The 27,972-nt window shown below is 43.2% G+C and overlaps 1 protein-coding gene across 5 annotated transcripts in view; it reads right to left on the reverse strand.

The window, feature by feature from the left end:
* Positions 1 to 12,502: 12,502 nt before the first annotated feature.
* u2af1 (U2 small nuclear RNA auxiliary factor 1) overlaps positions 12,503 to 27,972 on the reverse strand; it is a 90,336-nt gene continuing 74,866 nt past the window's right edge. For 3 of the 5 annotated variants that reach the window (XM_073044738.1, XM_073044739.1, XM_073044743.1), the window contains 3 exons: positions 21,408 to 21,500; positions 18,175 to 18,258; positions 12,503 to 12,778 (listed from right to left, as the gene is read on the reverse strand). In XM_073044738.1, the coding sequence (XP_072900839.1) occupies positions 12,649 to 12,778; positions 18,175 to 18,258; positions 21,408 to 21,500 (307 nt within the window). In that variant the 3' untranslated portion in view covers positions 12,503 to 12,648. The remainder of the gene's footprint in view (positions 12,779 to 18,174; positions 18,259 to 21,407; positions 21,501 to 27,972) is intronic. The other 2 variants (XM_073044740.1, XM_073044742.1) reach the window with 1 other exon arrangement.

Genomic DNA, 27,972 nt, shown 5'->3' on the forward strand with positions numbered 1-27,972 from the left:
AACGGTAGGGTTGTCATATAGTGCCTGTATACTTTTAATAATTGTGTCATGGAAACCAAATCTATGTAAAACTCTGTAAAGAAAATTTCAATTAACTGAATCAAATGCCTTTTCAGCATCCACGCTTATCACTATTGCTTCGATTTTTTTTTTGTATATGATCCATAATGTGAAGTGTCCTTTGTATATTGTCTTGTGTTTGGCATTGTTGTATAAAACCGATCTGATCATTACGTATCAGTATGAGTAGAAACTCCTCTAATCGTTTGGCCATGATGGAGGTAAATAAACCATAATCTACATTAAGAACGGATATTGGTCTAAATGACCTACATTCCATTTTATCTTTGCCGTCTTTCGGTATAGCTGAGATTATGGCTTCCTTCCAGCTGGGTGGCATTTGTGCCTTTTTTAGAGCCCAGTTCAGTGTGGGGAGTAAGACAGGAATTAATTAATTTTTAAATTCTTTGTACCACTCTGCCGTGTACCCATCTGATCCTGGTGACTTGCTTAATTTAAGCCTACTAATTGCAGCTTTTAATTTAACTTCAGTTATGTCAGCAGTCATTGTTCTATTTTGTTCTTTGCTTAAAGTGGGTAACTCCAGAGAATTCGGGAAGGTGTCAATTTGGGTGATGCTTCCCCCTGGAACTTTGGAATATAGAGTTTTGTAAAACACTTCAAAAGCTTCTTGAATTTTTTTAATCATTTTTATTCTTGGATTCCTAATTCTCTGAATTGTATTTTCTGCTATCTTTTTTTTCCATTTTCCATGCCAGTATTTTCATAGACTTAGATCCACTTGCATAATGTCTCTGTTTCAGAAACATTAAATTTTTCCTGATTTCTTGAGTAGCTAAACTATTAATTTAATTCCTAATTTTTAAAATTTCATCTAATGTATCCTGTGCCAAATTCAATGTGTTTTTTTCAGCCTATTTTGTAATTCTTCTAATGTTTTATTCCTTATTTTTTTCTTATATGAAGATATTGCTATAATTTTCTGCCTTCTGAGTATCCCATAGAATGGGAGGTGAAACCTCTCCATTATCAATGAATTCTAAATAAAGACCAATTTCTTTTTTAATTTGTTCCTTAAAGTACAGATCATTGAGTAGGCTTGAATTTAGTTTCCAAATAGTATTCTTTGGTTGTAGGTCAAAATCAACAGATAAATATATAGGTGCATGGTCACTTACATCTATTGTCCCAATTCCACAGGTGTTTATTTTGTCTTTGTCTTTTCCAAATGTTATGAAATAGTCTATCCTTGTATATACAGAATAGGCAGAAGAATGAGTGTAATCCTTTCTGTTGGGGGAAAGTTCCCTCCATATATCAATTAGACCAACATCCTCAAAAAGTGTATTAACTTTCTTAAGTAAGGATTTTGTTTCATAGATTTTTCTATTGGAAGAGTCTAACTTTGGTTGTAATTGTAAATTTAAGTCTCCCCCACATATCAGGAGTCCTTCTGTTTCCGTTAACATAATACTAATAATTTTATGAAAAAAACTAATATCACTTCATGTGGGTGTGTATATATTCAATAGAGTAATTGAATTTCCATCTATATTCCCCCTTACCAGAATATATCTGCCCTCCTTATCTCCCATTTCGAATACTTTTTCAAAATTTAGCTTGTTTGAGATAAGAATAGCAACTCCTCTCCTATGTCCTGATTTATATGAGGAGATAAACAAATTAATGAAGCCCATTCTCTTTAGTTTTCTATGCTCATTATCACTTAAGTGAGTTTCCTGTAAATATACTTCATGGGCTTGTTCTTTTTTCATTTTGGATAGAGTTCTACTACATTTGATTGGGTTTAACAGCCCATTGACATTAAAAGAAATTAATTTTACTTAGTCCTTAGTCATGTGTATTTATCTGTCAATGTATCATTGAAATTAGCAGAATAAGGCTTAATTGGTCTACTCCCTGAACAAATAAGACCCAAGAAATGCAAATAATAATTTAAAAAAAGGCAACAAAGGTGTGATTCCAAGGCTGAGGTCTCTAGTAGATGACCCTGGGTTGAGCTAGAGGAAACGTCTAGCTGTGGGGGATGGCCCCTCCTACCTGTGAGTTTAGGGCCCCCATTGCAGTACCCATAAAAGTGAACAAATCTATATCCATTACACAGAAAAGATTTCCCTGTATATTCCTCCTATATATATATTTTCATTTAGGAGGGGAGAAAGGAGTGAATGAATAAATAAAAAAGAATAATTGAGTAATATAAAATCCACATTATAATAAGTATTTCTCGAGATAGGTATATCATCGTCTATTTTTGCTTCCGTTTAGCTTCTCAAAACTTTTAAAGTTAGCGAAATCTTATGGCTCTTCTGGAGGGTGTGAGGGCTGTCTTCGGAAAACTCCCGGTCTCTTCCTGATATATTTCTCTTGCCCTCCTCCCGTCGCCTGCTTTCTCAATTCTCTCACTATTTCCCCAGCAGAGCGGGATAACTGCTGAGCCAAGCTTTCCTTCGGTTTGATCACGCTGACAGGCAACCCTCTTCATGTCTGTAGTCGCCTCTTCCACTGTCTGATACAGTTGAATTCCATCTTTATAAATCACTCGCAGTTTAGCAGGGTATGGAGTCTGGAATCTAATTGTGTTGCGCTTAAGGCATTCGTTTAGTTTATTATATTTTTGCTTTAGTAATTCTTTTGTAATCGTTTTCTAGTTAAAGTTAAGGTTGTTGAAAGTAAATTCATTGTCTGTGATATATCGCGACATGCGATGATGTCACACCCGGTTTCGCTGCGTCCTGTGGGAAAATACCGGTTTGGAGAAACGGGAAGGAGGGGGCTTGTGTGTGCAGGATCAGCGCGAGAAAAGTTTTCTTTCTACGCACTAGAAACATCATAGAAGCAACGCCGTAAGTTCATAAGATAATCGATATGTTGAAGTAAAAATGTTAATGCTGATTCTGTTAAAAGTAATGACGGTTGATAAAGTTTATGTTCTTCGTTATTTAAAGAGTTGTGGATAGTTTGTGTTGAAGTGTATTTAAAGCCAGTTGTTGGCGTAGGTAGATTCTGACTATGTTGTACTTTAATGTAATATAGTTTGTTGTAGTATTATTTTTGCAAGTATTTATGATGTAAATGTGATGCCAAGAAGGAAACAAATACTGTATATATTTTGTATTGTTTTATCAACAGTTTTCACCATACGTTAATGTGGAAGAGTGAACAGTAAACAGTTAATCTTACTGGGATCGTGCCTCAGTGACCGGTTTATACTTGGTATTTAGTTCAGAGTTTTTACACCTGTGCGAGAACACTAATCTTCCCTTGCTTTAATATTTGCTTTACTTCAGAGTATTCTTTACATCTCTGCAGGACCGCTGGGGGGTAATCTTGATCGAAGTATATTAATTTACCGTCCAATTACACCCTCTTCTTATCCCAGTCCCTTTGTAGAATCTCCACCTTGGTATTGTACTAAAGGAATCTAATTATTATTGAGCGTGGCTTATCATCTCTGTCTCCAGTAGGCCGCGGGGTGAGCGCATGATGTGCCCTCTCAATTTCAAGCTCCATACTCGAGTGAAGCCCCAGCGCATCCCGCAGCAACTTTTGTACAAATTCCGTCATAGATAAACCCTCCACTCCTTCGGGAACATTGTATATCCTGATATTTTTCCACTGTGATCTTCCCTCCAGGTCAATCAGTTTACTTTCTTGTTGATTTAATATTTTTATCATCTTACTTAGTATCTGTTCCACATTTCGCACCCGATCTTCCACCTTCTCAATTCGTGTCTCTGCCACCACTATTTTTTGATTGACGTTGGCGAGCTCTGACTTGATATCATTTAGCTGATGTTTTATATCTTTTTGGAACTCCCGTATCTCTTCCAGAATTTTTATCATATTTGCCGCTTCACCTGAACGAGGCCCATCGTCAGCCTTTCTACCACACGTTTGGGTAGGAGAGCCGCTCGCTGCACCCCTCTCGTCCACAGGCTCTATAGTGATGCTTTTTTTATCTCAACAACACACACAAAATGCTGGTAGAACACAACAGACCAGGCAGTATCTATAGGGAGAAGCACTGTAGATACAGCGCTTCTTCCTATAGATGCTGCCTGGCCTGCTGTGTTCTACCAGCATTTTGTGTGTGTTGTTGTTTGAATTTCCAGCATCTGCAGATTTCCTCGTGTTTGCTTTTTTTATTTCATTCATTTTACCCATTATTGTCCCCCTTATCAATTCAGATATTTTCAAAAGATCTTGTATTTGATGGATTAACAGAGCAAAATATACATTTTTCCGGAGGAGCTATTGACTTAAGCTGCCATTCTGGACAATGACGTCACCGGAACCCCGGTCTTTTTGATATTGATGGTGAGTCCAAAGTTGTCACAAGCTGTGGAGAATTTGTCCATATTGACTTGCATCTCTGGCTCTGAACCAGTGTACAGGGCGCAGGCATCGGCAAAGAGGAAGTCTCTCAGAACAGTCTCCTTCACTTTGGTAATGGCTTGAAGTCTCCTCAGGTTGAAGAGCTTCCCATCCACTCTGTACCTGAGGCTGATTCCAGCATCACTGTCCTGGAAGGCATCATTCAGCATGGCAGTGAACATCATGCTGAACAGCGTGGGTGGGAGCACGCAGCCCTGTTTGACGCCATTGGTGACTGGGAATGCCTCAGAGGATGCTCCGCCGTCCAGCACTCTGGCCATCATGCCGTCATGGAACTGGCGTACCATCTGAATGAATTTGGCGGGGGAGCCGAAATTTGACATGATCCTCCACAGGCGTTGTTGGCAGACAGTGTCGAAGGCTTTCATGAGGTCAACAGAAGTTGTGTAGATTTTGTGATTCTGCTCCTGACTCTTCTCCTGAAGTTGGCACACGGCAGAAATCATGTCAATAGTCCCGCGGCCTTTGCAAAAGCCACACTGTGACTTTGGCAGCAGGCCCAGCTCCAGATGAGTGACCAGATGATTTAGCAGGACTCTTGCAAGAGTTTTTCCTGCGATGGAGATCAGCGAGATTCCTCGGTAGTTGTTGCAAACTTGTCGATTGCCCTTCCTCTTTTAGAGGTGTACGATGGATGCATCTTTAAGTTCCTGAAGAATGGATCCTTGCTTCCAAAAAGACTGGAACAACTTGGTGAGCTTCTCTACAAGTACAGGACCACCGGCTTGGTAGATCTCTGCAGGTATGGCGTCTGCCCCTGGGGCTTTGCCACTGGATAGCTGGCTGACAGCTTTCGCGGCTTCGGCTACCACCAGTGGGTCGTCCATGGCGCTGGTGATGTCGACCTGGGGAATCCTGTCTATCACTTCATTGTTAATAGATGACGGTTGGTTGAGAATGGCTTCAAAGTGTTCAGCCCATCTCTGCAGGATCTGAGCCTTCTCTGTAAAGAGAGTTGCACCATCTGTACTCAGGAGGGGGAACCGAGAGACCGAGGTCCGTAGAGAGCGTTGAGGGCTCCATAGAATCGTTTCAAGTCACTTCTGTCAGCGTATCCCTGTATTTCATCTGCCGTGGCGCTCAGCCAGGCATCTTGCATTTTACGCAATTTATTCTGGACTGTCCTGTAAGCACTGGTAAAGGCATTTTTCTTGGCAGCTGATGATGGGTTGTTCTGATGGTCACGACGAAGGTGGTGCTTTTCAACAAGTGGAGCCTGTATCTCCTCATCATTCTCATTGAGCCAGTCATGCTGCTTGCAGGGAGAAGGCCCTAGCATCTTCAGTGCAGATGAATGGACAGCATCCCTGTTGTCCACAGCGCTGCCTGCAAGGTTTAGGTCAGCAAGCTTGGTTTCTAAGTCTTCAACCAGTGCTGAAGCAATGCTGGGGTTCTTCAGCCTGGCCACATTGATTCTTTTCACAGCCTTGCGTCCTTGTGGTGACCTCTTGAGTCTGATGTGGAGCTTCATTTTGGAGACAATGAACCTGTGATCTGTCCAGCAGTCAGTGCCACACATGGCCTTGGTCACTCTGACATCCTGCCTGTCTTTTCTCCTAACAATGACATAGTCAATAAGATGCCAATACTTAGAGTGGGGGTGCATCCGGGAGGTCTTGTTACAGGTAGGCAGATGGAAAGTTGTGTTGGTGAAGAGAAGGCCATGTGCTGCACAGGTCTTCAATAAGAGTAGGCCGTTCCTGTTACATTTGTCCACTCCATGACTCCCTGCCAGGCTGTAGAGTTGCACCCTACTCTGCATTGAAGTCACCGAGCAAGATCAGCTCGTCAATGCTGCTCACTACTGATAGAAGGGCGTCCAGTTCTTCATAGAACTCGTCTTCAGTCTCGTCCAGGTTGGTCATTCTGGGGGCATAGGCGCTGATCAGGGTGACTTGACTTCTGTTCTGTAGTGGAAGCTGTAGTGTCATGCACCAGTCTTTCACACCCTTGGGGAGACTGGCAAGTTTTCGAACAAGGTGACTCCTGACAGCAAATCCAACTCCAGCAACACAACACTCAGCTGCCGCGACCGTTCCAGAAAAAAAAGTGTATCCACCTCCAGTTTCAGTCAGCTGACCTACGTTGGCAAGATGAGTCTCACTCAGGGCCACAATGTCCATGTGGTATCTTGCAAGTTCTCTGGCAACTTAGGCTGTTCTCTCTGGTCTGTTTGCTGTAGGGTTGTCCAAAAGCGTGTGCACATTCCAAGTGCCAAAGGTGAGCGGTGTCAACTTGCATTTTGTTGTGTTTGTTCGACCGCCAAGATGGGATCCCCGCCAGCCACGGTAAGCTGACCACGGTGTAATGAAGCAGGCAATGTTTAAGGCACTGATTCTAGCTCCTTCCTCATACTACGGAGGTGAGCAGTGCATTACAGAGCAGAATTACAGTTGAACAAAGGGGACTATGGAGCCATGAGGGAGGAGCTAGCCAAAGTTGACTGGAAGGATACTCTCGCAGGGATGACAGTGGAACAAAAATGGCAGGTATTTCTGGGAATAATACAGAAGGTGCAGGATCAGTTCATTCCAAAGAGGAAGAAAGATTCTAAGGGGAGTAGGGGGCCACCGTAGCTGACAAGGGAAGTCAAGGACAGTTTTAAAATAAAAGAGAAGTATAACATAGCAAAGATGAGCGGGAAGCCAGAGGATTGGGAAACTTTTAAAGAGGAACAGAAGATTACTAAAAAGGCAATATGGGGAGAAAAGATGAGGTACGAAGGTAAGCTAGCCAAGAATATAAAGGAGGATAGTAAAAGCTTCTTTAGGTATGTGAAGAGGAAAAAATCAGTTAAGACCAAAGTTGGGCCCTTGAAGACAGAAACGGGTGAATTTATTATGGGGAACAAGGAAATGGCAGACGAGTTGAACAGGTACTTTCGATCTGTCTTCACTAAGGACACAGACAATCTCCCAGATGTTATAGTGGCCAGAGGACCTAGGGTAATGGAGGAACTAAAGGAAATTCACATTAGGCAGAAAATGGTGTTGACTAGACTGATGGGACTGAAGGCTGATAAATCCCCAGGGCCTGATGGTCTGCATCCCAGCATACTTAAGGAGGTGGCTCTAGAAATCATGGATGCATTGGTAATCATTTTCCAGTGTTCTATAGATTCAGGATTAGTTCCTGAGGATTGGAGGATAGCTAATGTTATCCCACTTTTTAAGAAAGGAGGGAGAGAGAAAACAGAACTATAGACCAGTTAGCCTGACATCAATGGTGGGGAAGATGCTGGAGTCAATTATAAAAGATGAAATAGCGGCACATTTAGACAGCAGTAACAGGATCAGTCCGACTCAGCATGGATTTACAAAGGGGAAATCATGCTTGACTAATCTTCTGGAATTTTTTGAGGATGTAACTATGAAAATGGACAAGGGAGAGCCAGTGGATGTAGTGTACCTGGACTGCCAGAAAGCCTTTAATAAGGTCCCACATAGGAGATTAGTGGGCAAAATTAAAGCACATGGTATTGGGGGTAGGGTACTAACCTGGATAGAAAATTGGTTGGCAGACAGGAAACAAAGAGTAGGGATTAACGGGTCCTTTTCAGAATGGCAGGCAGTGACTAGTGGGGTACCGCAAGGCTCAGTGCTGGGACCGCAGCTATTTACAATATACGTTAATGATTTAGATGAAGGGATTAAAAGTAACATTAGCAGATTTGCTGATGACACAAAGCTGGGTGGCAGTGTGAAATGTCAGGAGGATGTTATGAGAATGCAGGGTGACTTGAACAGGTTGGGTGAGTGGGAAACTGTATGGCAGATGCAGTTTAATGTGGATAAATGTGAGGTTATCCACTTTGGTGGCAAGAACAGGAAGGCAGATTACTATCTGAATGGTGTCAAGTTAGGAAAAGGGGAAGTACAATGACATCTAGGTGTCCTTGTTCATCAGTCACTGAAAGTAAGCATGCAGGTACAGCAGGCAGTGAAGAAAGCTAATGGCATGTTGGCCTTCATAACAAGGGGATTTGAGTATAGGAGCAAAGAGGTCCTTCCGCAGCTGTACAGGGCCCTGGTGAGACCACACCTGGAGTATTGTGTTCAGTTTTGGTCTCCAAATTTGAGGAAGGACATTCTTGCTATTGAGGGAATGCAGCATAGGTTCACGAGGTTAATTCCCGGGATGGTGGAACTGTCATACGTTGAAAGATTGGAGCAACTGGGCTTGTATACACTGGAATTTAGGATGAGAGGGGATCTGATTGAAACATATAAAATTATTAAGGGATGGACACACTAGTGGCAGGAAAAATGTTCCCGATGTTGGGGGAGTCCAGAACCAGAGGCTACAGTTTAAGAATAAGGGGTAGGCCATTTAGAACAGAGTTGAGGAAAAACTTTTTCACCCCGAGAGTTGTGGATCTGTAGAATGCTCTGCCTCAGAAGGCAGTGGAGGCCAATTCTCTGGATGCTTTCAAGAAAGAGTTAGAGCTCTTAAAGATAGTGGAGTCAAGGGATATGGGGAGAAGGCAGGAACGGGGTACTGATTGTGGATGAACAGCTATGATCACATTGAATGGCGGTGCTGGCTCAAAGGGCCGAATGGCCTACTCCTGCACCTATTGTCTATTGCATTCCTAAAGAGGGCTGCTCAGTCACCCAGGTAGACGCCAAGTTTCACTACTGCTTCAGTCAGCGAAAACGACCATTAGATCTGAGCCGCCTGTGTGCAGTTGTGTGACTACAGCTCCCAGTGTACCTACACCTGCTGTTTCATCACTCACCCATCGCCACAGGACTTCAAAGGTTATGAGGGTGGTGATGACAACGGTGTCAAAACTAGCGCATGATTTGGATTTGAGTGAGGGAGAATTGCGCAGCATCAGCCTCTCTCTCTCTTCCCAATTCCCATCTGGATCCAGTGGCAAGAGCCAAGATGGCTGGAGATGGGAATAGGCACAGTGGATGACCAGGACATCTTCTGTGTCTTGTGCTCTACACGTTCCATGCTTGCATTAGATTACAGAGTATCTGGAGGCACATGACAAGATAGGACAAAGCCAGCATGGTTTCCTGAAGGAAAATCCTACTGCAATTTTTCAAGGAAATTACAAGGTAGACAAAGGTGCACTTGGATTTTCAAGCCTTTGACAAGGTGCCACACATGAGGTCGCTTTGCAAGGTAAGAGCCCATAGAATTGCAGGGAAATTACTAGCTTGGGTGGAGCATTGGCTGATCGGCAGAAAACAGAGTGGGAATGAAGGGATCCTATTCTGGCTGACTGCCAGTTACCAGTGGAGTTCCACAGGGGTCGGTGTTGGGACTGATGCTTTTTATGATGCATGTCAATGATTTGGGCAATGGGATTCATGAATTTGTGGCTAAATTTGCCGATGATACAAAGATAGGTGGAGGTGTGGGTAGTGTCGAGGAAAGAGAGCCTTAGATAGTTTAAGTCAATGGGCAAAGAAGTGGCAAATGAAATACAATGTTGTAAAGTGTATGGTCATGCACTTTGGTGGAAGAAATAAACAAGCAGACTATTATTGAGATGGAGAGAGAATTCAAAATGCAAAGGGACTTGGGAGTGCTTGTGCAGGATACCCTAAAAGTTAAACTACAGGTTGAGTCGATGGCGAAGAAGGCGGATACAAAGTTTGCATTCATTTCCAGAGGTATAGAATACAAGAGCAGGGATGAGATGTTGAGGGTCTGTAAGGCAATTGTGAAACCACACTTCGTTGTGTGTAGTTCTGTGTTCCTTATTTTAGAAAGAATATACTGACATTGGAGAGGGTTAGGGGAAGATTCACGAGAATGATTCCAGGGATGAAAGGGTCACTATATGAGGAACATCTGGCAGCTCTTGGGCTGTATTCCCTGGAGTTCAGGAGAATGAGCGTGGATCTCATTGAAACATTTCAAATGTTGAAAGGCCTGGCTCCAGGATTTAGAACAGAGATGCAGAGAAGTTACTTTCATCAGAGGGTGGTAAATCTGTGGAATTTGTTACCATGAGGCTGTGGAGGCCAAGTCATTGGGTGTATTTAGGGAATAGATAGATAGGTTCTTGATTAGCCAGGGCATCAAAGGGTATGGGGAGAAGGCAGATGAGTGGGGATGACTGGAAGAATTGGATCAGCCCATGATTGAATGGCTGAGCAGACTCAGTTGGCCAAATGGCCTACTTCTGCTCCTATATCTTATGGTCTAACCCTGTCTGCTTCTTGCTTCCTAAACCATAAACTTTCTTCCTCTTGACCAGTTGCTCCACATCTCATCAACGATTCCTTCACCCTACCATTTTCCCCGCCTCAATGGAAGAAGCAGAGTCCCCAGCAAGTGCTCCCTAAAGAACCTTTGCATTCCTGCCGTGCATTTCCGAGTACACTTGTTCCCAGTTTATCCCCCAAGTTCCTGCCTAATAGCATAATAATTCCCCTCCCCCAATTAAATATTTTCCCATCTGGTCAGGGAGTTGAAACGGTCTCTGAAATAGTCTCCCACTGAGAGAGATCACCTGATCTGGTTCATTACTAAGTCCTAATCCAGTCAGTTCAAAGTGATTGAGCAGAACAAAGTGGTGCATCAAAACTGAAGCTAGACACCTCCTCTGTAGGATGCCTTTCAGTAGTGAGCCAATCTTCACTCCACTACTATTATTCTGGACTAGGAGAGCCTGTCTGCATTTGCCAACAGTTTTGCAGGACTTCAAACACTTGGTGCCCTGGTGTGCTGAGCTGACCAGGTGTTATTACATGCAAAGAATGGTGAGACCTCACGGATCTGTGTCCAATGTTGGAAAGAACTGCTAGTGGGTGAAGTCAACGTCAAAGTATATTTATTGTCAAAGTATGTATGCAGAATACAACGCTGAGATTTGTCCTCCCGCAGGCAGCCATGAAACAAAGAAACACCGTGGAGCCCATAAAGAAAACGTCAAACACCAACATGAAAAAAGGAACAAATTGCGCAAACAGCAAGGGAACACAAATATCAAACATCAAACCAGTAGTATTCAGTTCAGCACTGTGCTGTTAATCAATGTAGGGTATTCTATGCTGAAGCACCCCAGTCCATATCCATTGCCCTGATCAAACTGCTCAAAAACAAAAGTAACCAGAATCCAGAAACATGTGCAACATAAACCTCAAATTCCCCCACAACAAGTCAACACTCATTTATCAATCCTGGAAACATAGATCCCAAGACTTCTGCACAGTAACCCATTGTTAACATTATCAGCACATCCAGTATTTGGTGGGATCATGTAAGTCTCCCCCCCCCCCCCCCCCCACCCATATTGTTCGTGTTAATTTCTGTACAACATTCATTTAAGATGTTAGTATATCAATTGCCAGTTAATGAGACTCCAAGATACTCTGGGTTGCATGTGTGCACACAAATACAGAGGGATATAGTGAGTAGGCTGCCAAACCCCAGATTCAAACGGCTTTGGACTTCAAGCTCCAATTCTGACATATTGCTTCAACAAAGTGTCAAGTATCTATTCAAGCATCTCAAGGAAGGCATGTTGAAGGATCTTGGCCCAAAACGTCGACTGTTTATTCCCTCCGCAGATGCTGCCTGACGTCCCGAGTTTCTGCAGCATTTTGTGTGTGTTGCCAGGACTACATTACCTGCATGGATACATTTTGCATCATCTAATTACGGAAATGGTACAGGTAGCAAAATTAGAGGATTGGTGTCAGGTTGTAGTAGTAACACACTTTCCAAATCAGGTCCCACCATTCTGCAGGATGACCTTTATGTGCAAGGCCAAGAAAATGGGAAACTTTCTCCTGAACCTGTTCAGGCAATCAGTTAATTGTAAGGGGCATGGGAGTGGACAGGGAGAGAAAGGAAGGAAATGAAAAATGAGGGAGAGGAACAAGGGAGGGAAAGAGAAGAGAGAGAAAGAAAGGAGGAAAGAGAGAGACAGCAAAAGCAGAGAGACAAGATGGCTGGAGGGGAGGGGGAGAAATGACAGGAGGTGAGTTTGAGGAGGGAGAACAAGACAGGAGGGATTAGATATCCATTCAGACATAAAACCAGATTATTAGCAAGAAGCTGAACTGGTATTGCAAATCAGCTAGCATCAGCTCTGTTTTTATTTTAAAAAGGTTTATTGGACATCAAAAAGAAACAAACTGAGGTTTATGTTAAACTTGAACATAAAAAGTATTAAATTCCAATCACATCTTGGTTTGTGGTCCTTCTATAAGAGCTGTCATGCACACTGTTGTCAGATGCTCAGAACCTCCCAGATCGTTCACGATCCTTGGAACGCCTACGATCACGGTCTCGATCCCGGCCACCGCGGCCTCCACGCTCACGTGACCTGGAGCGCTTGCGCTCACGAGATCTTGATCTTGATCTGTGTCTATTACAAAGTACAAAGCCATTAAAACAACATCAAAACAAGCAGAAAATGCTGAAAGTACTCTGGTCACTATGCTGACTGGAAACAGTAACAGTGCTTATGCTTGCCCTGGTGGGCAGAGCAATGGCAGATTGAAATTAATTCTGATAATTGACATGACAAAGTCAAGTAAGAATAGTAATGGCAGGACAGACACAATAATGGACTGGGTCCTGGGGAGCACCAAGGAACACAAACCCAACTATTTCTAAAGTTGGCAAGATGCATAGGGTGTTGTTGAAGGCATACAAAATACTTAGCTTCATTATCTGGAGCACAGAATATAATACAATCATATAAAACAAAATGTGGACAATTCTGGTCACCACACCAAAGGAAAGATGTGATTGCACTGAAGAGGGTGCAGAGAAGACTGTTGCTTTAGGTGGAGCATTTCAGTTAGAAGGGAGGACTGGATAGGTTGGGTTTGTTATACTTGGAATGGAGCTGAGGGAGAACCAGACAGGTACAGTACTACACAAACGTCTTAGGCATACATACAGTTGCGAGAAAATTTTTTGTGAAACCTTTACAATTACCTGGTTTTCTACATTAATTAATCAATCATAAAATGTGGTCTGACCTTCATCTAAGTCACAATAATAGGGAAACGTAATCTGCCTAAACTAATAACACAAATAATTGTACTACTTGTCAACAAATTCAAACAACTGCAGTCTAGGTTCAAAAAAGGATGTGAAGCTCTGGGATAAGACCTTCTACAAAAGCTATTTGGAGTCAGGTGTTCCAGTCAATGAGATGAGATTGGAGGTGCGGGTTGTCAAGGCACACTGTCCTATAAAAGACAGATCAAGTCAGGTTACTGACAGAGCCTGCTTTTCAAGAAAGATCTGCTTATGTGCACAATGCTTCGATCAAAACAATTTCCAGAGGACCTTAGAAGAAGAATTGTAGAGATGCATGAAGCTGGAAAAGGCTACGAAACATTTCTAAAGACCTGAGTGTTCATCAGTCCACAGTAAGAGAAATTGTCTACAAGTGACAGAAATTCTGTACTGTTGCTACTCTCCCTGGGAGTGGGCATCCTGCAAAGATCACACCAAGAACACAGTGTTCGATGCTGAAGGAGGTGAAAATGAACTAAATGATAACAGCAAAAGACCTGCAGAAATCATTAGAACTTGTTGAAGTCTCTGTTCATGTGTCCACTATAAGGAAAACACTGAACAAGAATGGTGTTCGTGAAAAACCACGGAAAAAACCACTGCTCTCCAAAAAAACACAGCTGCATATCTCAAGTTTTCCAAACAACCACCTGGATGTTCCAAATCACTTCTGGGACAATGTTCTGTGGACAGATGGGACAAGATTGAACTTCTTGGCAGATATGCACACCAACACTGAAACCTCATCCCAACTGTGAAGCATGGTGAAAGGAGCATCATGGTTTGGGGCTGCTTGCTGCTTCGGGGCTTGGACAGCTTGCAATCCTGTTCTGAGGGAACAGTACATTTTACAGGAGAACGTCAGGGTAGTGGTCCATCATCTGAAGCTTAATATAATTTGGATGATGCAACAAGACAATGAGCCAAAATACACACAAGTGTAAATCAAAAACAAAATGGTTTAAAAAGAAGAAAATCGGTGTTTTGGACCGGCTAAGTCAGAATCCAGACCTTAACCCAACTCTAATGCTATGGCACAACCTGAAAAGGGCTGTTCATGCAAGGTATCCCAGAAATATCAATGAACTGAGATGGCTTTCTGTGGAAGAATGATCTAATATTCCTCATCGGCATTGTGCAAGTCTGATCACCAGCTACAGGAGGCGTTTGGTGGAGGTTATTGCTGCTAAAGGAGATTCTACCAGTTATTAAATACAAAGGTAACCATACTTTTTCCAGCCTGGACTGTGAATGATTAAACAATGTGTTCACTAAAAGCATGAAATGTACAATTGTTTGTGTGCTATTAGTTTAGGCAGATTGTGTTTGTCTGAACTTAGATGAAGATCAGACCACATTTTATGTGTAATTAATGCAGAAAACCAGGTAACTTTTTCATGCAACTGTATATATAGCTAGGGTGCCCAAGACATTTTCACAGTACTGTAGTGATTTTATGTACTTTGACTGTACTACTGCCACAAAAAAAACATTCACGACATATGTGAGTGATAATAAACCTGATTGAGATAAGGGACTCTATTATGGACTGAAGAGTGGGAAGGGGCAGGGAGAGGGGAATCATATTTGGGAAAGTAGGAAATGGAGAGCAGAGGGAGCAGAAGCGCCAGAGAGACATTCTGTAGTGATCAATAAACCAATTGCTTCTAATCAAATGACCTTGCCTGGTGTCTCAGGGCTGAGTGTGTCTGCATCTGTGCCACCCTCCCAATCACTGGCACTCCTTTTCTGCCAGCTGTTGCCCACCTCTCTTCGCCATTCCCAACATCTTTCGCTCCCATCAGATTTACAGACTCACTCCACTCCACACTGACAAATACAGTATGGTGCAAAAGTCTTAGGCACCCTGGCACCACAATCTCATCGAGCAATGACAATAAAGTTCTATTCTATATATATTTATATAGAATAGAATAGGCACATTTATATATGTGCCTAAGATCTTTGCACAGTACTGTATGAAGAATTAGAATGGAAATTAATAATGTAAATATAGGAAGCATTCCTACTTTAAAAGCAGCTAAAACTAGATGACAATGGGGAAGAGGATCATTGGGCAGCTAAGGAATAATTCCTCAGTGGGTGATTGCAGTCTGGAACATATTGCCTGGTTGGGTGGAGGCAGGAACTCTCACATCTATGCAAGATCTAAACAAGCACTTGGACTGCCAAGGTAATGCAGAGACAGATGGCCAATATGGATGTGGTATGCTCTACGAGTGACATTTCTCAGAGAAATAGGGTATGGGGTTAGTGATGGAAAGCAACATCCAGAAGGGCATGCCCACGGCCCATGTTAGGTTGTAAAATTCCGAGAAGTGAACATCCGCCAAGAGCTTGTCCTGGTTCCTGGTCCAACCACTAGGAAGAAAGCTCATCAGTACCTCTACTTCCTCAGAAGGATAAAGAAATTTGGCTTGTCCCTGTCAACCTGCTCCAATTTTTATCAATGCACCACAGAAAGCATTCTATCCAGATGCATCATGGCTTGGTATGGTATCTGCTTGGTTACTGACCACAAGAAACTGCAGTCTTCCCTATATGGACACTTGTCTATTGTCAGTAAAGCAGCCAGTATGATCAAAGACCACAATCATCTCAGACAGTCTCTGTTCTCCTCTCTCCCATTGTGCAGAGCAGATACAAAAGCCTGAAAGCACATACACAAGGACAGCTTATAACACGTTTAAATAATTCCCAAGTACTTGGACTTTTGACCTCACAATCTACCTCACAGAACAGGCCCTTTGTCCCATGATCTACTCTAACACTTCCCTCCAACATAGTTCTCTGTTTTCCTTTCATCCATGTGCCATACCCCATTATGATCTTGCACCTTATCGTTTACCTGCACTTTCTCTGTTTTTATTGTTTTACCTTGTACTACCCACTCCCATTGTTCAGTGTAATGAACTGATCTTATGAACAGTATGCAAAACAAGCCTTTCACTGGATCTCAATACATGTGACAATAAAGAACAAATTCCAATTTCCTGGTTAGACGGGCAGAAATATTCTGCAACTTGAGGTAGGACAGCACTTTGTCCTCCCACTGTGCCCACTAGCTGACAGCCCACAGCCCAGGCACAATCTGCCACCCTTATCACCTCAACTACAAGTACAGACAGCAAGGCAGCACATTTACAGCTCCACACCTGAAAGTCCCAGAAAACACCAGCCAATGTTTTCTTTATTCACAGCATTGCATTAAATATCAGGTCTCCCATCAGCATTTGAAGCTCCAGAGAAAACAATTCAGACTTGGCCAATCCCACCTTATAGCTAATAATACAGCTTATAACGGTCTCTCATCGCAACAGCATGCTGGTGAACGGTAGTATCCTGCTCTCCAATATTTCCATCTCAGTCTCAGATCCATAGCCCAAACTGATGCCATTGTACTTTCCCTGTGGACAAGCACATTTTCCCCTGGTTCAACTATCATTCTCTACACTGAAAAGCACACTCATTATATCAGCAGCTTCACCTCCTGCTACACCTCTGAACAAGAATATTTCTAACACTATTTACAAGATATCTACCAAAATCCTTTAGTAGAAGTATCCCATCTCCAGTACAACATCAAACAGTCAAGAATTGATTCAATTTCTTCCCATCTGATTTCAAACTTTTCTAGTGTTGCATTGTTGCTAACACCTCAGTAACACTACTCTGCACCATTCCATATAGTTGAAATATCCTTTTGATAATGGAGGAAACGGGGAGATGAAAATAGCACTTTGTGCATAGTGCCAGAACACACTCCCAAGTCCTTCCTGAAGTTCATGCATGAACCACAACTGCCCAGAAGTCTAATCTCCAAGCACAAGGTCCCTGAACAGACCACACCACTGCCTCTCCCAACAGAGGCCATCACTGATGAACTTGGGAATCTGCTCAAGACTCTCAATCACATTAGTGAGCAAACACGTTGGCTTCCCTGATGCTCAATGTAAATATGGCTGATTCAGATACAGGAATCTCAGCCTTACAGGCAGGCAAGGACATCATTGCTGGCCCTGATTCATACTTAAGTCAGGGGAATCAAAGTCACCCATAAGCTTTCACCTACACAGTGCACTGGCGTAGCAAAGGACCACTGTCACTGCCAACCCTTCAGCCCCAGACACTCACCGTCTGCCCTTCAGCCCCAGACACTCACCGTCTGCCCTTCAGCCCCAGACACTCACCGTCAGCCCTTCAGCCCCAGACACTCACCGTCTGCCCTTCAGCCCCAGACACTCACCGTCTGCCCTTCAGCCCCAGACACTCACCGTCTGCCCTTCAGTCCCAGACACTCACCGCCTGCCCTTCAGCCCCAGACACTCACCGTCTGCCCTTCAGCCCCAGACACTCACTGTCTGCTTTTCAGCCGCCGCCCTGTAGTCTCAGCAGAGTGGAGCAGGGGACCACAGTAAGCATGTAATTCAGCACAACACAGCATCGGTCCCGAGACAGGCCGGTGCCGTGCTCACTGACACATAACACAGCAGAGTTGGGAGTAATCACTGAAATTGGGACAATGAGGGGTTCTACGGGCATCTCCATACTGAGTGTGAGTGGTGTGCCAGCCAGGATCACTGTCTGATTCCCAGTCATCTCCAACCCACTTTAGGGGCACTCATCTCCCTTCCTCCCAAATACTTAACTAGAATGGAATTAGTCTGATGCATGTCATTGCCATTCAGACTGAAGAAGGATCTTACTCACCTGATGGCAGCCATTAAGTGCTTTGGGGTGATGGTTAGCAGCCGTTTGTCCCCAGACGAGGTCACACGGCTACCGTGCTGCTGGCTGAAATACATGGGAAATGGTGATGCATTGTGGTTAGAACATAACATCAGTAATTACACTTGGAATGGAGGTAGCCTCGATGAGTGGGAGAGCAGAGGGGCAAGAGGCAGGTTCACTATCGATTTTCCAGTCCAAGTATCTGACTTCCACCATCAACTGCCGTCTCATCAGGACAGTCTGAAGGTCTCTGCTTCTTCCTTGATCTGATCCTCACCCATCACCTTCCTCCATCTGCCTCACAGTAAACACTATTCACCCCATCTTTGGAGTCCAGATGAGTGCAAGCAATGCCCCCTGGGACAGTGAAACATTGTATACCTTCTTTTTATCTAAAGGACCAGTGGGCTTTATGATTGCTTTCTTCTCTCTATCAGAACTACAAACTTTTCAACTTTACTGGCACCTTCTCCCCCTTGACTGGTCTCTCACTCCTCCCTCCATCTCCAGAAACATTCAGAACATGCCATGATGCCAGTCCATTCTGAATTAGCCTGCTCTCCTTATTCTAGAGGTCTTTCTTTCCCCATCACTGACCACATCTGCCTACTTCCAAGTGCACTTTCACCACTGCGCTTCCCTCAATGAAACATAACAGGGTTCTCCATCCAATATTCTTCACTGTCTTTGTTATCACCAACCACTACCAATCTGCAGTACTAGCAGACACTCCTTTCCCTCATCACCCCATGTTCTGTAGAGCAGTTCCTTCTACAATACCATGGTGTACACGGTCACCCCAAATCCCACTGCACCTCTAAAAACAAATACAGGCATCTACAACCCACCTTTCTTCCTCATTCAGTGATATTATTTGACTCTGCTCACAATGTGGTATTTTCTACATTACTGAGACCAAATGGGGATTTGGTACCCAGTCTGTAGAACGTGTTTAGTGCATGAACAGAATCAAGCTTCCAGTTGCTTGTCACTAAAATTCCACCCACTCTGCACCTCATAACCTCTCAAAGCAAGCTTGACTGAACCATTTAACAATGGTTGCCAATACAAGACCATGGTAGGTCACATCTAATCAATACAGTTATTCAAGAAAATTACCAAGAAAGTTGATGAAGGCAAGGCAGATGTCTACATGGACTTTAGCAAGGCCACTTGACAAGGTCCGGCATTGGAGATTGGTCAAGAAGGTTCAGTCCATCGGCATTCAAAATAAGGTAGTAAACTGGATTAGGCATTGGCTTTTTGGGAGAAGCCAGAGAGTGGTAATAAAGCGTGACAAGAGGCCTGTGACTAGTGGAGTGCCACAAGGATTGGTGCTGGATCCATTGTTTTGACATCTATATCGATGATTTGGATAATAATGTGGTTAAGTGAATCAGCAAATTTGTGGATGACACCAAGATTGGGGGTGTAGTGGACAGTGAGGAGGCTATCACAGCTTGCAGTTGGATTTGGATCAGCTGGAAAAAAGGCAGATGGAATTTAATGCATAAAAGTGAGAGGGGTTGCACTTTGATACAAACAATCAGGGTAGATCTTACACAGTGAACAGTAGGGCACTGAGGAGTGTGGTAGAACAAAGGGATCTGGAAATACAGGTCATTTGTTCAATGAAAGTGGTGCCACAAAAGATAGAGTCCTAATGAAAACTTTTGGCACATTGGCCTTCATAAATCAATGTATTGAGTGTATGGGATGTTATGTTGAAGTTGTACAAGATGTTGGTGAGGCCTAACTTTGAGTATAGTGTGCAGCTTTGGTCACAGGCAAGATGTAGACAAGGTTGAAAGAGTACAGAAAAAAATTACAAGGATGTTGCTGGGACTGCAGGACTGGAGTTATTCTGTTAGGACTTTATCCCCTGGAATGTGGAAGATTGAGGAAATTTGATAGAGGTATACAGAGTTATAAGGGGTAGATGGGGAAAATGCAAGCAGGCTTTTTCTACAGAGGTTGGGTAGGACTACAGCTAGAGATCATGGGTAAAGGGTGAAAGGTACATATGTTTAAGGGAAACTATCTTCTTCACTCAGAGGGCTGTGGGTATGGAACAAACTGCCAGTGCAAGTGGTGTATATGAGCTTGATTTCAACATTTCTCTTGAAATTTGTATAGGTGCATGCATGGATGGCAGGGGTATAGAGTGCTATGATCTCTGGGCGCAGGTTGATGGAACTAGGCGGTTTAAATGGTTTACCATTTAAAAAGGAAGGCTTGCTTCTGCACTGTACTTTTCTGTGACTGAGTCCCATTTACATTCCAAAATTCATTCCAGTTCATTTTATCCCATTACACCATCCCTTTGTACATTTAATGTTCCCACACACTGCCTATCCAGTCATCCACCATGTAGTCATTCCGTTCCCTCACTTCAAACATTTAACTCGCCAAGGGTTTTCCTGTTCCAGTGGAAGGTCACATTTGATCAGATACTGTCTGAAGAGAGTGGCCATGGCTATTATCTTCAAGGGGCAGCTCATTCAGCTGATCTTGATATAAGTGTGAATTTAGTGCAAGACAGACTAATACTGATGATAGCAACATCTTAATTTAAATCCTTAGGCACCAGATACTTCAGTATTGAATTGGAGGTAGAGAAGATATGGGATGGACTGCAATGTTGCCTGGAATACAGAAACGCAAGACTGAGGCGTCTGTTATTAGAATGCAGATTATGGGGCAATATGACAAAGAAATGACAATTCTGAAATGGTTAGCAGATAGTTTACAATGGGTTCAGAATGAAGATAGAGGCAAGTTTAAATGCAGGATAGCTGTATTGTCTTTGGAGCTCAGAGGAAAGGAGTCTCTTGCAGAGGTTGCAGTTGGCAGGTGGCCAAAGGAATGTGGGAAAGTGACTAATGAATGGATGTGGACTATTTGGTCAGAAAGTTAAACACTGGCTATCAGATTGGGTTGTTCCCACACTGCAATTTGTACTGAGTTTATTGGACCAGTTCCACACATTCAGCATATCTGTCTGCAGTTTGTGCATGCATGGAGGAAGGGGAGGGGAGTTTGTATAACAGTTAAATAGTTATATCCTCACGTATGCCCGATGCAGACTGCAGGGCCTCTGACTGTGTCTGCACATGATTCAAAGACTTCTGTCACACATGCACTACTGCCAAAACTGCACTTGCAGCATTCACATGCACGAGTGGCCACGAGAAAAAAAACATAAAACTGACCTCTTGCGACGGCGTCCATAAAGCTCACGGCGTAACTCCCGTGAAATCGGTTTCAGGTGCATGAAGTTACAGAAGCCCCCCCGGGTGCATTCCCTGTAAAACAAACATTACACGGCTTAGCAAAATCAAGACAGGTATAGTCAAAGCCCTTCAGCCCTTCACTCCATCATGCTCCAATCCCATTCACCTTATCCTGCCACCTCCTGCTTTTCCATCTAATTCATACCAAGCAAAGAGAGGCCATTCAGCTCAACAAATCCACACCAATCAGTTGGCACCCATCTGTATTAATCCCAGCTCCCAATAGAAGCCTGTAGCCTGCTATGCCTACACAACCAAAGTGCTCACCTAAACACTTGTTAAACACTGCCAGCAACTCCACCTGCACCACTTGCTAGGTCAGCTGGCTTCCAGGGGCCACCTGGAAGGTGGTACTGTGTGGTTAATAGGAAGAGGAGTGGCAACTAAAGAAGTCATGAAGGGAAAGATGGAATATGAAAGTAGGCAAAAGAGGATACCAAAAGTTTCTTCAGATACATAAAGCTTAAAAGAGAAGCAAGAGTGGATATTGGACCACTGAGAAACGATGCTGGAGGTAGTAATGGGGAATAACAAAATAGCAGACGAGCTGAATAAGTATTATGCATCAGTCTTCTCCGTGGAAGACACTAGATAAGAGAGATACTTCATTGATCTCAAAGGAAATTGCAGTGTCACAGTAGCATTACAAGTGCACAAATATAAATATTAGAAAAGTAGAAAGAATAAAAATAAGTTACTACAAAGTCTAATGGGGGGTGGGGGGGGGGGGGTCATAACTTTCCTGGATATACAGGTAGGTTGACTCATTATAGAACCTAATGGCTGAGGATAAGAATGACTTCATATAGTGCAGTTGCCTTAGTCTATTAGTAAAACTGCTCCCCTGTTTAGCTAAGGTGGCATGCAGAGGGTGAGAAAAATCCTAGGTTTATCAGGATTTTCCACAGGGTCCTTTGATTAGAAAGGTTGTCTCTGTTATAGGAGTCAAACTGGACACACTGGAGGCTGGGGTAGAACAGTTTATTGAGCCTGTTGGCATTCACTGAGTTGATGCCATTGCCCCAGCACACCATCGATTAGGAGATTATACTGACCACAATAGCCTGGTAGAACACGTGAAGGAGAGGCTTGCTTACTCCAAAGGACCTCAGTCTCCTCAGGAAGTAGAGGTGACTCTAGCCCTTCTGTGCCGGTGCTCCACTCAAGTCTGTCATCCAGGTGCACTCCAGGTACTCCTAGGTCCTCACCACATCCACATCATCAAATGTATCAGGGAGCAGTGCAGGCTTAGTCTTCTTAAAGTCCATCACCATCTCCTTTGTCTTACTGATGTTCAGCAACAGATGATTCAGCTTGCACCATTTGACAAAATCCTTCACCGGGACCTGTATCTATCCTCCCATTCACTCTATTGCGGGAGTCAGATTCTCAATTTCTGCAGATGACATGACTCAGTGAGGTATACAGGGTAAGCAGGGAGGGAGGCAATACAATCCCCGGTGCTGCTTATAGCCATGTCTGACACACAGCTCTGAAGTCACACATACTGTGGTCTGCTTGTAAGGTAGTCCATTATCTAGGATATAATAGAGGTGACAATCTGTATTCAGTATGGCGGAAATTCCAGATGTAAGGGGACATGAAGGTAGGTACCGTAGATACCGGATTATAAGCCGCTACTTTTTTCCCACGCTTTGAACAGCTTTGAACACTGCGGCTTTTACTACGGTGCGGCTAATGCATGGTTTTTTTCATGCCGCCAAAAACATTTTGCCTCGTAACAGTAGACCAATAAAATTGATGAGTAGTTCACAGAGGTCCAATGAAATTGTACGATAAATCAAGCGCACTTTCACAATTAAATTATTGTAAATCAGTCATTTGTACTCACCCTCATCAACATGGAAAACACTCGAAGAAAAGCATTGTGCTGCCTTTATGGCAGTTATTTAGTTTATAATATTTTTGCTTAGTAATTCATTTGTTAGTATTTTCTAGTTAAAGTTAGAAGTGTTTTAAGTATATTTGTTTTCTGTACTACATCCCGGGATGCTATGACGTCACATCCGGTTTCGCCGCGTCTTGTGGGAAATACCGGTTTGCGATAAACGGAAAGGTGGGGGCGAGCGCATTAGACCCGAGCGAAAACGCTGCTTTTAAGTTAAAGGCGATCAATAACTTTTCCTGGTAGGCTGCAGTATATATTTTTTCACCAGTCGTTAGGAGATATTGGAATGTTGTTCGTGCACTGTTCAGTAAAAAAGTATACGCAACGTAATTTGTGTGTTACCGATACGTATGTATATTTAAAAGTAGCCGTGTTACAGGCACGGTTCGAAAAAAAGCATTTGCAATATGTATTTGTTTATGTTACCATACGGATTTAATTAAAAGTTAAAAAATCCTCACGTGTAATATCTTTCTGTGTAAATATCTCATATTACAACGTGGGACACCTGCGGCTTAAAATCCGGTGCGGCTTGTACAAGTACAAAATTGATTTTCTTTCTAAAATTAGAGCCTGCGGCTTTTAATCAGGTGCGCTCTGCAGTACGGAATCTACGGTAAGTCACTTGGACCAGATGGTGTACACTCCAGAGTTCTGAAAGAGGTAGCTGAAGTGGTTGTGGCGGGATCAGTAATGATCTTTCTTGAATCACTAGATCTGGAATGGTTCCAGAAGACCGGAAAATTGCAAATGTCACTCCACTCTTCAAGAAGGGAGAGAGGCAGAAGGAGGAGGAAATTATAGGCCAGTTAGTCTGACCTCAGTGGTAGGGAAGATGTTGGAGTTGTTTACTTAAGGATGAGGTCTCAGGGTATTTGGAAGCACATGATAAAATAGGCCACAGTCATCATCGTTTCCTCAAGGAAAATCTTGTCTGACAAATCTCTAGGAATTCTTTGAAGAAATTATGAGCAGGATAGAAAAAGGAGAATTGATGGATCTTGTATTTTAATTTTCTTAAGGCCTTTGACAAGGTGCCACACATTAGGCTGTCCATGATATTTCATGCAAGATACTAGCATGGATAGAGCATGCAGAGGGTGATAAACATTGTCTAGAATTGTCAGGATTTTGCCAGGAGGCAAATAGAGGGAAAGAAGGATGACTTTTCTGATTCATCGACAGTGGCTAGTGGTGATCCACAAGGGTCTGTGTAGGACCACTTCTTATGTTATATGTCAATGATTTGGATGATGGTATTAATGGCTTTGTGGACAAGTTTGCGGAGGATACGAAAATAGGTGGAGAAGCAGGTAATGTTGAGGAAGCAAAGAGGCTGCAGAAGGACTGAGACATTAAGAGAATGGGCAAAGAAGAGGCAGATGGAATACAATGTGCATGGCAGAAGAAATAAAGGTGCAGACTGTTTTCTAAATGGAGAGAAAATTCAAATATCTAAGGCACAAAGGGACTTGGGAGTCCTTTTGCAGAATTCCCAAAAGGTTAATTTGCAGATTAAGTTGGTGGTTTGGATGGCAAATGCAATGTTAAGTGTTCACTTGAAGAGGACAAGAATACAAAAGGATATAATATTGAAACTTCATAAAGCACTGGTGAGGCCTCACTTGGAGTAATGTGAGCAGGTCTGGGCCCCTTACCTTAGAAAGGATGTGGTGAAACTGAAGAGGGTTCAAAGGAGGTTAACAAAAATGATTTCAGCATTGAATGGCTTGTCCTATGAAGAATGTCTGATGGCTCAGGACCTGTATTCACTAGAATTCAGAAGAATGATGGGTGACCTCATTGAAACCCGTTGAACGGTGAAAGTCTTTGATAGAGTGGATATGAAGAGGATGTTTCCTATGGTGGGAGAGTCTAAGACCAGCGGACACAGCCTCAGAACAGAGGAGCGTCTTTTTAGAATGGAGATGAAGAGGAATTCATTGTCGCAGGCAGCTGTGGAGGCCGAGTCATTATGTATATTTAAGGCAGAGGTTGATAGATTCTTAATTGGTCAGGCATGAAGGGGTACTAGCGGGGGGGAGAGAGAGGAGGCAGAATATTGGAGGTGATTGACAATGATGAAATGGCAAAGCAGATGATGGACCAAATGGCCTAACTCTTAACTTTTTATGGATGCCGTGTTGTTAATGGAAAGGCTGTGAGCCATGTTGTCATGTTGTTAATGAGAAGAGTGGGCATGTCCAGCTCAGGCTATACTAATTGAAATATAGACTCAGTATTGAAAGCTACTTCAGGTTTAACAAAGAACACACCAACAACAACCTTTTACTCAATGTCAGCAAGACCAAGGAGATGACTATTGCCTTCCAGAGGTCCATGAGCAAGACCTCATCAGAGGATGAGAGGTGGAGAGGATCAGCAACTTTAAATACCCCGGTGTTATCATTTCAGAGGACCTGTCCTGGGCCCAGCACACAAATGCAATGACGAATAAAGCACATCAGCACCTCTACTTCCTCAGGAGTTGTGAGGATTTGGCATGACATCTAAAACTTCAACAAATGTCTATAGATATGTTGTGGAGAATATATTGACTGGCTACGTCACAGCCTGGAATGGAAACACCAAAGCCCTTGAACAAAAAATTCTACAAAATGTAGTGTATATGGCCCAGTCCATCACAGGTAAAGCCCTTCCCCATCGCTGAGCACATCTACATGAGGTGTTGTGGATCATCAATAGGGACAGGAGAGGTTCCGGAGGATTGGAGGGTTGCAAATGTTGTTCCCTTATTCAAGAAAGGGAGTAGAGATAGCCCAGGAAATTATAGGCCAGTGAGTCTTACTTCAGTGGTTGGTAAGTTGATAGAGAAGATCCTGAGAAGCAGGATTTATGAACATGCAGAGAGGCATAATATGATTAGGAATAGTTAGCATGGCTTTGTCAAAGGCAGATCGTGCCTTACGAGCCTGATGGAATTACTTTTTTTTTCTAAGCACATTGAAGATAAAGCAGTAGATGTAGTGTATATGAATTTCAGCAAGGCATTTGATAAAGTACCCCATGAAAGGCTTAATGAAAAAGTAAGGAGGCATGGGATCCAAGGGGACTTTGCTTTATAGATACAGAGTTGGCTTACCCACAAAAGGCAAAGAGTGGTTGTAGACGGGTCATATTCTGCATGGAGGCTGGTGACCAGTGGTGCGCCTCAGGGTCTGATCTGGAACCCCTAACTCAGTGATGTTTATAAATGACCTGGATGAGGAAGTGGAGGGATGGGTTAGTAATTTGCTGATGACACAAAAGTTGGGGGTGTTGTGGATAATGTGGAGCGCTGTCAGAGGTTACAGTGGGACAGCAATAGGATTCAAAACTAACTGGCAGATGGAGTTCAACCCAGATAAGTGTGAGGTGGTTCATTTTGGTAGGTCAAATATGATGTCAGAATATCGTATTAATGGTAAGACTCTTGGCAGTGTGGAGGATGAGAGGGATCTTGGGGTCTGAATCCATAGGACACTCAAAGCTGCTATGCTGAGAGGTAATGTTGCAGCTATTATAGGACCCTGGTCAGACCCCACTTGGAGTACTGTGCTCAATTCTGGTTGCCTCGCTATAGGAAGGACGTGGAAACCATAGAAAGGGTGCAGAGGAGATTTACAAGGATGTTGCCTGGATTAGGGAGCATGCCTTATAAGAATAGTTCGAGTGAACTCGGCTTTTTCTCCTTGGAGTGATGGAGTTTGAGAGGGGACCTGATAGAGGTGTACAAGATGATGAGAGGCATTGATCGTGTGGATAGTCACAGGCTTTTCCCCAGGGCTGAAATGGCTAACACAAGACAGCAGTTTTAAGGTGCTTGGAAGCAGAAACAGAGGAGAAATCAGGGGTAAGTTTTTTTTTAAAAACGCAGAGAGTGGTGAGTACGTGGAATGGGCTGCTGGTAAGAGTGGTGGAGGGGGATACAATAAGCTCTTTTAGGAGACTCCTGGATAGGTACATGGAACTTATATCTGCCTTGCACTTCCCTCATTTTTCACAGAAACTCCAGCTATTGCTGCTCTGCTGTGCTTCCTGCAAACTTCCCTTTCCAGTCAACTTCGGCCAGTTCCCCTCTCATGCCATTGTAACTTCCTTTATTCCACTGAAATACCACCACATTGGAATTTAGTTTCTCCTTCTCAAATTTCAAAGTGAACTCGATCATATTGTGATCACTATTCCTTGAGGGTTACTTAACCTTAAGCTCTCTTATCACCTCCAGATCATTGCACAACATCCAATCCAGCACAGCCGACAACTGATCAACACACAGAAACATGATACTGCTGCTGTACTGGCAGGGTACAGAATCTCTGAAGACGGAGGCAGCATCATTGCATTACTGATTGTGGCAGTACAGAGGGAGAAAATCCTAGAAAACTTATCCAATGAAAGCTTATGGATGGAAAGTAGGGAGAAAGGGGCAATCACTTTGCTGTGTATACACAGACACATAACCCTCTGAACAGAGATATGTAGACAAAGATCATAGAGACACACAAAAGCAGAGCAGGTGGGGATTTCAACTTTCCCAGGATTCACTGGAACTATTTTGGTGTGAAAGGCTGA

Source organism: Hemitrygon akajei, chromosome 5 (assembly GCF_048418815.1).
Source record: "Hemitrygon akajei chromosome 5, sHemAka1.3, whole genome shotgun sequence".
NCBI classification, from domain to species: Eukaryota; Metazoa; Chordata; class Chondrichthyes; order Myliobatiformes; family Dasyatidae; genus Hemitrygon; species Hemitrygon akajei.